General features: G+C 54.7%; 1 protein-coding gene across 4 annotated transcripts in view; it reads left to right on the forward strand.

Annotated features, from left to right (window-relative positions):
• Positions 1 to 14,724, forward strand: part of GRB10 (growth factor receptor bound protein 10) — a 164,352-nt gene that overhangs the window by 143,734 nt on the left and 5,894 nt on the right. For all 4 annotated transcript variants that reach the window (XM_077781104.1, XM_077781105.1, XM_077781107.1 and 1 more), the window contains 5 exons: positions 1,006 to 1,104; positions 8,735 to 8,812; positions 9,659 to 9,775; positions 10,749 to 10,815; positions 10,983 to 11,070. In XM_077781104.1, coding sequence (XP_077637230.1) covers positions 1,006 to 1,104; positions 8,735 to 8,812; positions 9,659 to 9,775; positions 10,749 to 10,815; positions 10,983 to 11,070 — 449 coding nt within the window. The remainder of the gene's footprint in view (positions 1 to 1,005; positions 1,105 to 8,734; positions 8,813 to 9,658; positions 9,776 to 10,748; positions 10,816 to 10,982; positions 11,071 to 14,724) is intronic.

Below are 14,724 nucleotides of genomic sequence, written 5' to 3' on the forward strand. Positions count from 1 at the left end.
TACACATAGTATGCACACGGACGTGAATACAGATGCTTGCACATGCACACACGTGTACACATGCACATACGGGCACATGTGTGCTCACGCACACCCACCCCTGGGGAGGCGGTGGTGATGTTGGTCACCATCACGGCAGTGCTGTTTCCTGCACGCTCACTGTGCACGAGGCGTTCTGCTCAGGACCCCCCTCCGCCGTCTCCTGCATCTTCCCAGGTGCCCAGCAGTGGGACTGGAACCAGCCCCCGTGCTCACATCTGGCCGCCTGGAGTCCCCCAGGCAGGCTGACTGCTGAGCCCAGGCTCCACCCCATCCCAAGGACAGGTCCGGGAGTCGGGGGCACGTTGCTCCCCAAATATCAGCTTCTGCTTCCCCTGGTGAAGCTTCTTGGGGTCTTGAGTACTAGGAGCCCTAGGCCCCGCGGTGCAGGGGAGGTGCCATGAGGGCGGCCTCGGGAAGGGCTGCAGCGGGTGGCGGGGGGCCATTGAACCTCTGGTGGCTGGTGTCTCGCTTCCCCCGCCCAAGCCTGTAGCGGTTCTCTCCCATCGCTAGGTAAACCCTGCCGTCCCTGCACGGTGGCAGCTGTAACGGTGAGGCCCCGCCTCCCCCAGGCTGCTCGTCCCCTCCAGTCCTCTGAGGTGACACCAGCCCTCTCAGGGCCACCCGTGGGCCATCCTTGGGGCCACTCAGATAGGCCCTCGGGGGCTTCTCCCCTGACTGGCTGAGCACCGCAGGGGCCCTTCCTTAGCTGCTACCTCGGTCCTCCTGGGAGGCGACCGGACATCTCTGCACCCAGGCTCTTCTGTCGAGACCAGCCTTCCCTCCACAGAGCAGGACGCCCCCTGTCCCCGTGGCACCCACCGCCTTGTCCTGGGAGGGTTTGTGGGCCTGCGTGTGTTCTCTGACACCCCCTCTGGTGCACCCAACCCGGCTGCTGGGCGCCTGCGCTGCTCTCACGCGGGCGTGTTCCACACCGGCCGTGTCACGCTCGCTTACCTCCTTCAGCCCAACAGAGTCCGGAGCGAGACGAAGGAGCTACGGCTGCTGTGTGCCGAGGACGAGCAGGGCAGAACGTGCTGGATGACTGCGTGCAGGCTCCTCAAGGTAGGTGGCCGCTTGTGCCCACGGCCCGGGGCGCCCGCACGTCTGTCCGGACGGTGTCTCGATGCTTCTTATGGAGGCTTCGCGGTAGAGAGGTCAGAGCCATGGTGCCCGGGTGGCTATCGGTTCAGCATCTGATGGGTGAGTCCGGCTCAGGTCATGATCTCACGGTTCAGGAGTTCCAGCCCCACGGTGGGCTCCGTGCTGACAGCATGGATCCTGCTTGGGATTCTGTCTCCCGCTCTCTCTGCCCCTCCCCTGCCCCCCCCTCAATAAATATTTACAAAAAAATCTTTAGAAAGGTCTGAGCCAGCTTTTGACCCAGGCTCCAGGGACGTCCAGGGACGTTGTGGGACGTTGAGCAGCATCCCTGGGGTCTCCCACGCAGTGCCACCCCTTCCCCCACCCGTGGAGACAACCGGGATCGTCTCCCTACATAACCTAATGGCCCCTGGGGCGTAGGAGCCGGGAACTGCACAAGGTGAGAGCCGAAGGTCTAGAGAACCGGGAACAGAAAGATCAGACCGGAACAGAGCACGCCGTTTATCAGGAGGCATGATTATTTCCGAGACTGAACGTTGGGCTCTCACCTTCCTGAAAAGCCGGGGCCTCGAGGGAAACGTGGCACACCGTGCAGCTCGCCATAGTTCCCCAAGGACGTAGTGTCTCCTGACGACACGTTCTAGAAGGAATCTGTCTCACTGGATCTCAGAGGGGATAACACCCTCGAGAGCGACTTGATAGCATTTACCACGATGATTCCACGTGGCTGTTCAGTCAAGGTTAAGCTCGTGACCGTAGAGAACACCTCACTTCCAGTTTCTCCCACAATGTCTCTTTGGGCCCATACACACCTCTCGTGTCTGCACTTTCTACAAGTTAGTTGACCGAGATGAACATCAATGGGTCTGCAGGAGAAGTTCGTTGGGTTGGCTCTGGCCGACCCCGGCAGGGCGTCTAGGAATCTCTTTACGAGAACCCCAGCCTTCACTGAAGCTTCAGCTGGGCAGAGTCAGGGCGGAGCCACTGACAGAAATGGAGGAGAAGGAGGAAGCATAACCTACAGCCCCTTGGAGATGCCAGAGAACATAAGCTCCAGGGGTGGCATCCGTTAACTTCTTCCCCAGAACCAGATCTTGTTTTATTTTTGCTGCCGATAAAACCATAAACGGATTAAACCTAAAATGTTATTATTATTTCATAACAGGGTAAAGGTTAGCATTGGTACCGGATACCGTAAATCGTAGACGACTCCTTTACGAGCCAGCTTTAAATGTGACTGGATGTCCCTTTAGGGGAACACTCCTCAGTCGTAAAAGGAACAACGTTCTCTCAGGATCGTGGGAGAATTTCCAGGAAGTGTTATTAACCGTTAAAAACCAAAGCACTACCTTTGTTGTAGGGGTGCAGAAAGGAAAGATATGTATGTTGGCTCGTGTGCGTGTGAGCATTTGGTAAGAGGGCAGGAGAGGGCACGCCCGGGCTGCTCAGTCAGTTGAGCATCTGACTCCTACTAATTTCGGCTCAGGTCGTGATCCGAGGGTCATGGGATCGAGCCCGGCATTGGGCTCTGCACTAAGCGTGGAGCCTGCATCGGATTCTCTGTCTCTCTCTGTCTCTGTCTCTCTCTCTCTCTGCCCCTCCCCTGCTCATGCGTGTTCTCTCTCTCTCGCTCACTTGAAAATAAAAAAAAAAAACAAAAACACAAAAACCTGCAGGAATGAACAGAGGCACGGTGGGCCCAGACCTGCAGGTGGGGGTGGCCGCGAGAGGGAAACGTGGAGCTCCATGTGTTTGTGTGGATCCCTGCATCTGCGGACACGGGAGGAAGCAGGAAAGGCGTGAGCTAGGACGCGGGACACGTGTGGCGCTGTGGGTTTTACGACTTTGGGTAACGCACACGACTCCCGGTAGCGAGGTCCTCCCATCAGGGCCCTGCGGGAGGACGTGGGGCGGGCAGGACAGGGCTGTCCTTGCGTGCCGGCGTGACAGGACCCGGCAGGGAAATGCGCAGAGGAGGCAGTGACACTGACAACCAACCGACCTTGTCATTAGCACTGACGAGAGCGTCCCGTCCGATGTTGGCGTGATGCTCTGAACGTTTGTGAGCACGCGCTGCGGGCCAGACGCCTCGTCACTTCGTACCTGTCCCCTCCTCGTGCGGATGTGCTGTCATTGTCCTCGCTGTGCCGATGACACCCCAGAGCCCACGGGGTCCTGCCCACATGCGGCACCGTCAGCACTGGGACCCAACGCCTGGCTCCGGAGCCGGCCATCACACCTTGCCCCCCTCTCTGAGGGCCAGCAGAGGGGGAGGCACGTCCACGTACGCCTGCGTGTGGCCCCGGGGCCTCCAGTGACCCCAGACTCCACGTCCCAGAGGCCACTCCTTTTTTTTTAAAGTCTGTTTATTTATTTATTTATTTATTTATTTATTTATTTATTTTTTAATGTTTATTTTTGGAGAGAGAAAGATCATGAGCAGGGGAGGGGCAGAGAGAGGGAGACACAGAATCCAAAGCAGCCACAGAATCTGAACTGTCAGCACAGAGCCCGAAGCGAGGCTCGAACCCATGAACCAGGAGATCATGACGTGAGCTGAAGTTGGACACTTAACCACCTGAGCCACCCAGGCGCCCCCCAAAGTGCCATCCCTGTGGGAGGCTGGGGGCCTAGACTTCATGGCCACTGTGGCCGGAACAGTGAGCCAGTGTCAGGGTCACGGAGTTGAGTTGTGCCTTCTCAGCTGGTCATGCACCCAGGTGCTTTGCCGTGACCGAGCAGGCTGCCGGACCGCTCCTGATGTGAGAATTCCTTACTTAGCTGCCCCCGCTCCCTGCCCCGTCTCAAACTCTCTCATTCTCAGAGCAGGAAGCGTCATTAAAGCCCAGGTTCTGCATCATCAGCCCCTCACCCCGCACCCCAGCATTCGGAATGGGCTGTATTTTGTTCCAGGGGTTGTGGCCGCTTGAAGCCGGTGAGGGGGCGGGGACATGGTAAAAAGCCTCCTGTGTCCTCAGCTGGCTCCTGTCCTAAATTCCTGGGTGTGAGCAGAGACTTAAGTCCCTTGTCTGTCCGTCTCCCTGACAGGACACTCAGCAAGCCACAGGGAACCTGACCAGTGCTTGCCCTGTGCCAGGTCACAGTCTGGGCGTCACCTTGCCTGGCACCCTCCTAAGTCCTCTGGGAGAGCCAGGATAGCCTTGCACTCAGAACCTAATAGATGCTCAGAAAAATGGAGATTGGCTGCAGGGGTGTCCTGAGCAGTGCTGAATGACCCCCCGCCTCAGGCTAGCAGGGTCAGCGGGTGGGGCGGGGAGTCTAGAATTCCCTCCGAGAGTCCGGGTCTCCTGCCTCTAGGGGCATCCCCCACACAGACTGAGGGGTGTGGGCTGCACCTGTTCACAGACGTGGGGTTTTATCTGCAGTGAGGAATGGCAGCCTCCTCCCCTTCCCGCCCCACCAGCGCTAGCCTCAGACTGTCCCGTCCCCCAGCAGGGGGTCCGGTGTGCGTGTCCTTATGCGGAGGGAGCGAGAGGCGCACAGAACTCCGTGTTCTGCAGCACACGTCAACCTGGGGGTCCCTGACCCGCGAGCAGAAAGTGTTGCCTTTTTGCTGGCCCCGTGTGTGCGGGAGTCATTCCTGAATGTGGTTAATACTGTAAGAGCGATGCGGGTTGCATTAAAATCCCAGGGCTTTTTTAAGAGGAACACCTTACTTTTTAAAAAACAATTCTATTAAATATTTTAATGTTCATTTATTTATTTTTGAAAGAGAGATTGTGAGTAGGGGAGGGGCTGAGAGAGGGGGAGCGAGAGAATCCCAAGGAGGCTCCACGCGGTCAGCCCAGAGTGTGATGTGGGGCTGGATCTCACAAACGGTGAGATCATGACTTGAGCCAAGATCAAGAGTCGGATACTTACCAAGCCACCCGGGTGCCCCTATTTATTTACTTTTTAAGGTTTATTTATGTTTGAGAGAGAATGTACAAGCAGGGGAGGGGAGGGGCAGAGAGAATCACAGGCAGGTTTCGGATGCGGGGCTCGAACTCAGGAACCGTGAGATCATGACCTGAGCCGAGGTCAAGAGTCAGCTGCTTAACCGACCGAGCCACCCAGGAACCCACCCCCCATTCTTAAATTTTAAAGTCAAAAGGAAATGTTTACCAAAAAAAACCCTTAAAATTGATTGAAAAATCTAGAAGGAGTGATGAAACCACATTTAAAAAAAATGAGTTTCTGTAAGTTTTCAGGAATGTGTAAGCTCTGCGCTGTGTGTGGGGGTGTGGTGGAGGTGTGTGCGGGGGTGCTGTGCTCAGAATCAGGGGGCTGTGCGCAGGGGTGCTGCTCCAGGGCTGTCCTGTCCCTCAAGACCCTGCTCGGGCATGGCCTCTGGAGGAAAGACTTACCCCTCACCATGCCCACGGTTAGGGTTTCCTCTCCATTAATAACCGTGTCCCGTCGGCGCTCATCTGGGATCTCGAGGTAGAAAGCACATCCCCAGCTCCGTCTGCATCCCTGGAGCAGAGTCCGGCAACTTGAATGAGTCCTTCTCTGGGCATGACCCTACACCTTTGTGCTGTCTTTGCACAAAGAAAGAAACTGACATTCTGTCTCGCTCGAGAACGTCAAGGTTAAGTGTTCAGTTACATTCCAAGAGAAAGGGACCTATGTGTTGTTAGTTGAGTTACCATGGCGTTCAGCACATTAGCATTGCAGAGGAGGCTGCTTGCTGACAGGGTGCACGCTGCCTCTGGACAGGCAGGAGCGGCCCCTCGCCTTAGTGTCAGGACATCTCAGTAGTGTCTCCCCAAACAGAAGCACAGCATCCGCAGTCCCTCACTGTTCTTCTCACTGTCAGACTCAGTGAGAGGTGAGTAAGAAACAGGAAACACCCGGCCAGAGAAAGGGTGAATAATTCCATGGGCACGCATTCTTCTTTTGAAGCCATGGCAGAAAGTCTAAAGGAAAAAGATGGATTGGGCCAGAAGGATTTCTTCAAAACCCCCTCAACTAAAATGAAAAGGAAAATAAAGTGCGGAAGTGGGGTTAGTGATGTAAAAATTAGGTCAAGAGCACCTGGCGTATTCCAATGAAACCACCGCCCAGAAGACTAGGGTATATATTTGTAAACGGAAAAACAAGAAGTCAGTGTCATGGATCTGCAAAAAATAAGTGTGGGAAATATTCAGTTTCTTTTTTTATTAGGTTATTTTGAGAGGGAGAGAATGAGCAGGGGAGGGGCAGAGAGAGAAGGAGAGAGAATCCCAAGCAGGCTCTGCACTGTCAGCACAGAGCCCGACGTGGGGCTTGAACCTACGAACCGTGAGATCATAACTTGAGCTGAAATCTAGATTTGGCCACCCAAGTGACCAAGCGACCCAGATGCTCCCAAAATACTCAATTTCTTGAGTAATTAAGGCAAAAAAAATTTTTTTTTTTAATATAATGCAGGTAAAACACAGTTTTATACTTACTTAAAAGACACACTAGTTAGAGGCGCTTGGGTGGCTCAGTCGGTTAAGCGTCCAACTTCAGCTCAGGCCATTGTCTTGTGGTTTATGAGTTTGAGCCCCATGTCGGGTTCTGTGCTGACAGCTCAGAGCCTGGAGCCTGCTTCAGATTCTGTGTTTCCCTCTCTCTCTGCCCCTCCCCCACTCACGCTCTGTCTGTCTGTCTCTCTCAAAACTTAAACGTTAAAAACATGTTTCTTTAATTATATATATATTAAAAGACCCACAGGTCAAAGGCAAGCCCTTCAGGTGCATTATTGGAACTGAGAGCGGTGTTATGGCCCTCCTGAAGAGAGTGTGTGTTTTTCCATTCCTTTTTCACTCTTTGGCCTTACTTTGATGATCTTTTTATACCGTTTTGAAAGGGATCCCTAGATCATTGAATTTAAGCCTTTCATTTTCAACTGTGTTTCAGACTAAAAACTTGCTCTTTAAATTCTAGTTTAGTTGCTGTTTGTCATGTTGGTATAGTTACTGGATTCAAAAATAACATGTACATATGTGAACATACACACTGCACACGTTTCTGTCTAGATAAATACATATGCATATACATGTGTGTGTTTTTAAATCAGACAAGTTCAGAAAGATTTAAGCCTTCTTCATATTGATTCTTTGGCCCTTCCAAATTACCTTGCTTTATTGTCTGCATCGGGACTTCTTGCCTCTAAGTCTGACCCAGGCGACATTACCCTGGCTATGTCGGTGTTTCCTGCTTAGTGGTCACACTGCTTTCTCTTCTTGTCTCTGCTGCCTTTCTGAGTCTTTATGCTCAGGGCGGGTCTCTTACAAACATAATGTAATCGACTTTCTCCTCTGATAATCTTCATGTTCTCTTTGGAGTATTTGTTGGGAAGCCTAGCATTTAAAATACTAATATTCGTGCTTAAATCTGCCATTGGCTATTTTCACTTTGTCCTGTCAGCCTGTCTTCTCCATTAAAAAACTTTGGGGGGTGGGCCTGGGTGGCTCAGTCGGTGAAGCATCTGACTTGGCTCAGGTCATGATCTCACTGTTGGTGAGTTGGAGCCTCACATCGGGCTCTGCTGACAGCTCGGAGCCTGGAGCCTGCTTCAGATTCTGTGTCTCCCCCTCTCTCTGTTCCCCGCCGGCTCACGCTCTGTCTCTCTGTGACTCTCAATAATATGTAAATTGTTAAAAAATTTTTTTGGCAGAGGAGACGCCTCAATTATTTTTATGTATTTTTTCTTTATTTTTCTTAAAGTTGGTTTATTTTGAAAGAGAGCAGGGGAAGGGCAGAGAGGGAGAGAGAGAATCCCAATCAGGTTCCCCACTGTCGGCACAGAGCCTGATGTGTGGCTTGATCTCACAAACCGTGAGATCGTGACCAGAGCAAAATCGAGGGTCGGAGGCTTAAGCGACTGAACCCCCCAGGCGCCCCTGTTGAGCACTTTTATTCTGGAAACGAGGACACCCTGTGGGATTGGAGCTGGGAATGTGTTACCCCCACGCAGGAGATGGGGAGGAAGCCTCAGCCCTCTTGATAACCGTGTCCTCGCTCGACCTTCTTCCTTGCCCATGTGGTGGGAGCCGGGAACTGGAGTGTGGGCTGGGTGGCTGCAAGTGCGGGGGACCCTGCTTCTCGCCAGGGCACAGGTAGCATGAACCGCCGAGCTGGCCTGGTGGTGAGCTTGGTGCTTGGGAAGAATGCTGTTGGGCACAGGCTATGTGCCTTCGAATTCAGATTCCTTACTTGACCGTGATCCTGAGCGGACTGGCCTCACTTCCCTGTTCACATCCGTGTCAAGCAGGGACAGAAGACACATTCCCTAAAATGGAGACAGCAGCATAAAACACTTGGGACAGTACTTGACCCATAGCAGCATTCGGTGGGGTCGATTGTTCTCGATTGATTGTCACTGCCTGCTTATCCCTTGCCCAACAACGTGGGTGAGCCTGTCGGCCAGTCACATCTGGGAGGGGGCGGTGGTGACATCACGCAGGACCGAGGCAGTGTGCTGCGTCGCACATGTGTTCGTTGGCCCACAGAGGCGGCTGGGGCACCGCTCAGCAGCGCCCTTCACCGCCGCAGGTTCGCCACGTCTGGGGGGCGGGGGGCTCATGTGGCCCTGGTGACAGACTCTGGCCTCTCCCCGCAGTATGGCACGCTCCTGTACCAGAACTACAGAATCCCGCCTCAGAGGAAGCCCTTGCTCCCCTCCTTCTCCACACCAGTGGTGAGTTTCCAGAAGGCATCGCAGTGCTCTGTACACAGGTCGCTTCCGACGAGGCTGCCTGGAGAAGTTCTGGAACGAGCCCGCACATCTCAGGAAAGCCGGTCTACACGGCCCATTCCCCTGCCCAGGAGGCGGGTCTTCCCTCTCGGCAGCATGACTACTGGGGACAGATCCCCCGCCATCCTGTGTGTCCCTCTAGCCTGTTCAGGAAGGTGGCTGTTCAGGGGGTCAGAGGCTGTCCCCAGCACCGGCCGGCTCTCCCAGGGGCCCTCCCCACGTCTGGCTCCCGCCCTGCTCAGCCGTGGCACCCCTGGGCGCTGCAGGCTGTGGTGCGGGAGCCTTCCCCAGCGGGACCCTAGAGATGATCGTGAGCATCCTTGTTCCCAGGATGTGCTCCGCTTCCCAAAGTGCAGGAACACTTGGTCCTGTCCAAACCCGACCTTAAAGCTCCGTCGGGTCCCTGCCCTGGAGAACGTTGTGGGTCTGCAGGGGGAGCCCGCGCCTCGCCCTGAATCAGGACTTGCTGGCCGGTGAGGGCTGAGCTCCCCGCAGCAATTCCATTCCTGGATGTGTCCCAGTCTAGGCAGGGCACCCATGAGGGACCCCACCATCCAAGCCCCGTGGCACCACAGTGTTGGAGGCCACGAGGGGACTGGAGCGTTTCTCCTCCTCCAGAGAAACCAAAGCCATCTTTAGCTCAAGAGCGTCCCCCCTTGAACCCTAGAGAGGGGACGCGTGTTATTCCCATCACCCCTTTCCTAGCCACCTTTAGGACGGTGTCGCCCTCCTGTGTGTGGCTGAGGCCCACCTCCCTACACCGAAAGAACGTGTGGCCTTTCCTTCCAGCGCAGCGTCTCGGAGAACTCCCTCGTGGCCATGGACTTTTCCGGGCAAACAGGAAGAGTGATCGAGAACCCGGCCGAAGCCCAGAGCGCAGCCCTGGAGGAAGGCCACGCCTGGAGGGTGAGGGCAGGCCCCGTCGTGGGTGGCACCCCTGCTGGTCTCCCAGAAGGGTGACCCTCCCTGGGGGTGTCGTCGGGGGGGGGGTTGGCGTCTGAGGCTCAGATGCGGGAAGCGGTTGGTGCGTGGGGCTCCTCTGCGTCCCTAGCACCCACTTCCCCCACTGGCTCCCGGAGGAAGCGCAGGATGGGTGCAGAGCCCTCTGACCTCCTGGGCCCCCCTCAGAGCTGTTCTTGCTGGCGGGCGGTCTGTGGCCGCCTGTGGGCAGCACGGAGCCCACCCTGACTGGGCCGGGAGGCCTTCCACATCGTGGCTCAACCACTAACCGGCTTTGTGGCCCCAAACAGTCCCTTCCTCGGGAGACTCATGTTCTGATCTCCAGAAATCAGAATATGCCCCTGATTGCAGGCTTCCTGAGATTTACAGACAGTGTATCAACCAGAAAGCTCACTGAACCTGGGCTTCGGGGTGTGTGGGGAACTCCCCGGAGGCCCGTGTCTTCAGGCCTGCCTCCGTTCAGTGGAAAACCCCACGCTTTTCTCCCAGAACTCACCAGGAGATTCACTGCGTGTGCCTCCCGTGTGAGAAACGAGTCTCTGCTTCAATGCTGGGATCTTACGAATTCCCCAGGAAGCTTCTGTGTTTAAAACCATGGTCAGAGGGCGCCTGGGTGGCTCAGTCGGTTCAGCATCCGACTTTGGCTCAGGTCATGATCTCACGATTCATAGGTTCAAGCCCCGCGTCTGGCTCTGTGCTGATGGCTCAGAACCCGCTTCAGATCCTCTGCCCATGTTCACGCTGTCTCCCTCAAAAATGAATTAAAAAACATTAAAAAGAACAGCAACTGTGGACAGACACAGAGGGTGGCAGGTGGCTGTCGCTCCGTGGTCAAGGGCCTGGGCATCTTTTCCCGCCCCGGGGTGCATGTGCTCATCCAGCCTCCGTCGTGGCGCTAACCCGGACATTTCCTCTACAGAAACGGAGCACGCGGATAAATGTCCTCAGCAGCCAAAGTCCCCTCCACCCCTCTACCCTGAGCACAGGTAAGCACAGCATGCAGCCTGATCCTTTTCCACTTAAAGNTGCACCACGAGAGGTGTGGCCTTGGGGACTGGGGCCCCGCGCTGATCACGAGCATGCTGTCAGTGCCTTCACGGAAGCCCGTGCTGCAGACGGCCCAGGACCTTACCTCCCCCCCTTCCCCCCGCAGTGATTCATCGGACACAGCACTGGTTCCATGGCCGCATCTCCAGGGAGGAGTCGCACAGGATCATTAAGCAGCAGGGGCTGGTGGACGGGTAAGGAGGCGCTGGCCATGAGGGGGCGTCTGCTGTGGCTCCGCTGTGTTGGGCACGTGTTGCCCAAAGATCCGGGGTGGCAGGCAGTCCTTAGAGCCTCCTTTGAAGGAGGAGGAGACAAGGCTCAGGGTCCGCGTGGCTCGGGGTCCGCGTGGCTCAGGGTCCGCGTGGCTCAGGGCGGGCACAGCTAGCGAGTGTGGCCGAAAGGAGGGTTGTAACCCACTCTGTCCACCCATCCATCACCAGGCTCTGCCTCTTTGCTGAAATGTAGACAGAGAACACCGGTTGGGGGGGGGTGATATTTCGAGAGAGAGGGTCCATGTCAGCAGGGGAGGGGCGGAGGGAGAATCCCAAGCAGGATCTACGCTGTCAGCAGAGAGCCCAGCGTCCAGACTCATAAACCGTGAGATCATGACCTGAGTTACAACCAAGAGTCGGACGCTCAACCGCCTGAGCCCCCCAGGCGCTCCATAAGCCAGTTACTTTTTGCTAATAAAGCAGTGGCCTTGGAAGAAAACTAGTTCTGCCTACCCCTTTTCACCGTACGCATTTTATCAGCCAGCTTGTGCTGAGAACAAACAGCCACGGACTGTGGTGGCTTCAGGCCACAAAGATGTATCGTTTCTCACAGTGGGAGTCGGTGGAGCGGTGTCCTCACCTGGGCCAGCCGGGGGCCGGGTAGGCTGGTGTGGCTGCTGGATGCGGAGGTGGGGCGACTGGGCGCGTGTGCCAGGTGATTAGCCTGGGGTCACTCACCCTGGGGCCGTTACGGGGTCCCAGGAGTAGGAGAGATCAAACCCCAGTGCACAGGTACTTTTAGGAGCTAATATCCCATGGGCCGCCACACCCCCCCAGCTTTGCTCATCAGGGCCCTGGGAAGGGGCTGCCCAGGGTCTCGGATGTAGGCTTGTGAGCAAGCCTCTGTCCTTGCCACCTCTCTTCTCCCAGCAGGAGACCTCTGGGTTCCCTGCCTTTCCTCTTTTAAAAGTTTCATTACGGAAATTTAAAAAGTTACCCAAGAGAGAAGAATGTAGTGAGTTTCCATTTAATCCTCCTCTGGTTTTCTCACTTTGCTAATTTCAGTTTGTCTGTTTCCCTTCCCACCCTTGTTTATTCCTCCCCNATTTTTAAATGAAATCCCAGACATTCCAAATTGTTTACCAGTAAACTTAGTTAGTGTGTCTCTAAAAAATAAAGACCTCTGTCTTCTGACACAGCCACAAAATCATTGTTACCCTTAATGAAATAAGCAAGAATTCCTTAATATCATCTACAATCCAATCTGTGTTCAAATTTCCCTAATTGTTGCCCCTCCAAAAAATCTTTTAAATTGAGCTGGTTCAAACTGGGACCGACAAATTGCCTTCGGTTGTTAGATCTCTTGGGTCTCCTCAGAGACGAAGGCTCCCTCCGCTCTTCTTCTCTGGCTTTCTCGCGTGTCTGTGGTGGGCGAGTGGGTGGGTTGCTAGCCGCATACTGCGGCTTCCTCAGATACCCTCCTCTGTCTTCCTGTTCCCTGTGACGCGGTAGATGGCGGCTTGATGAGCCTCGATGATTTCTTCCAAGCAGGGCTGAGTGTTGTCCTCTGTAGGTGAGAAGCGCAGCCGTCTGGTTGTCCTGCTTGGGGAACCTGGGTTTGGGCTGGGAGCCCCTGATGGGGTTGTCGTCTCCATTCCCCGAATGGGCTGGGCTCAGCGCTCACCGGGGGTCCGAAGGTGTCCCCTCCCCATTCTATTCCTTCATCATTTCTCAGCTCAGTTCTCTCTGTCATCGTAGATTTGGTGTCCCAGCCAAGGAAGCTAAATGCTCGACTTTTCTGTCTTTCTGGTCAATTTTTGGAATGATGATTTGGTCTTCTACCACCATCTCGTGGTGACAGATGAGCTGTCATTGTTTCAAACTATGATTATGTACTTAGGTTCTTAAGTGCTTGATTTATTTCAGCCAAAACTTATTTTCCTTAATGCTCAGTGTGCCTTCTCTTTGGCCGATGGGACCTCTTCCAAGTGCATCCCTGAGTTCTTTTGATGCAAAACACGTTTGGTTTGGTTCCAGGTGTGGCGAGATCCGTTCAGCGCCCATGAATGTTTCTCCTCGGAGCCTAATTCTTCCTAGTGGCAAATGCTACTGGGACACCACCATCCCTAGGTCTTTTCCAGGGACAGAGCAGGATATAGGCTTTTTTAAATAGTGAAAAATAAATTATGGGTTCACATTGAGACCACCCATTCAGGTGGAAGATTACAGGGTGTTTCCTTTGATTTCACTGTACCCCTTTTCTCTTACTCTGAAAATCTTACTGAAGACGGAATTATTTGTAAGTACTTATTTGCTGTGTCCCATAAAACATCCTGAAAATAGTGACACTGATCTCCCTTCGGTGAGTCTGCTGAGTTCACATTTCCTTGTGGCCCGTTTAATCCTCTGGGCACGGTCTAGGCTGGTCCTGTGGACGAACCAGGTGTAAAGTGTTTCCTCTCTGTGGTGTTGGCAGCAAACCGTTCTGTTGTTGGTGAGGCTCCTGTGTCTCTGTGTGTTCGACAATTTTGTAAGGGGGTCAGATTGGTTTTCTCACTCTTTTTTTTTTAATGTTTATTTATTTTTGAGAGAGAGAATGAGCAGGGGAAGGGCAGAGAGAGAGAGGGAGACACAGAATCCGAAGCAGGCTCTGAGCTGTCAGCACAGAGCCCGACGCGGGGCTCAAACCCACAAACTGTAGAAATCATGACCTGAGCCGAAGTCAGACGCTCAACCACCTGAGCCACCCAGGCGCCCCTGTGCCTCTTAAAAAAAAATTGTCTTTTCACCGCTTCCTAGAGTCCTTGTTGGCAAGGTTTCCATTGTTTCAGACCTGGTGACGGGTCTGAGAGTCCCCTCTGTCCCCTTCCCTCCTCCAAACACACCCTCCTGGCGGCGTCTGCCCTGTTCAGAAGCAGGAGTTTCTTGCTGGTACAGTTTGCAGCCTGGACATCAGGCTGGCGGGTTGTGGCGAGAACACGACTCCGGCTGAGGGACCCGTTGAGATGTTTGCCCTGGTGCCAGACCCCGGCCACTCCTGGGCGCTTCGGGAGGAATCGTGTTTGCGAAAGAAGGCAGATTAAATCACCGATTCTGAACCTTTACTGGTCCCGGGCCAGTTTAGAGAGTCCATTGGCAGAAAGAAAGTGGCCCCGAAGGCAGCACTGGCCTTGAATTACACATGGCGCCGGGCAGACAGGGCCAGAGGGAGACAGTGCAGCCTGGAAACGTGGGAGGGGTCTTGCAGATCCCCGCTTTCCAGGTGGCCCCTCACACGGGTGGCTGTGTGCGTACCTGCCTGTGTGTGTGAGTGCGCCTGTGTGTGTGTGTGGTGTGTCTGTACGCCCTTGTGCGGTCGTGTGTGTGTGTGTGTACCTGTGTGTCTCAATGTGTGCGTGTATGTATCGGGTGTCTCTGTGCCCTTGTGCAGCCGTGTGTATGTGTGTACCGTGTGTGAATGCAAATGCGTGTGTGTCTGTATGGCCCATGTGTGTTCCTGTGTGCCCAAATGCACAAAATGTGTGTGTCCGTGCATGTGTGCATGGGCAGGTGTGTGCACGTGCACGCACACCCCCCAGCCCCCAAGGGACTCCTGCACACACACCCCCCCCCGCCCACAGCCCATCCCACAGCCTG

This window comes from Crocuta crocuta, unplaced genomic scaffold (genome assembly GCF_008692635.1).
Source record: "Crocuta crocuta isolate KB4526 unplaced genomic scaffold, BGI_CrCroc_1.0 scaffold108, whole genome shotgun sequence".
Lineage (NCBI taxonomy): Eukaryota > Metazoa > Chordata > Mammalia > Carnivora > Hyaenidae > Crocuta > Crocuta crocuta.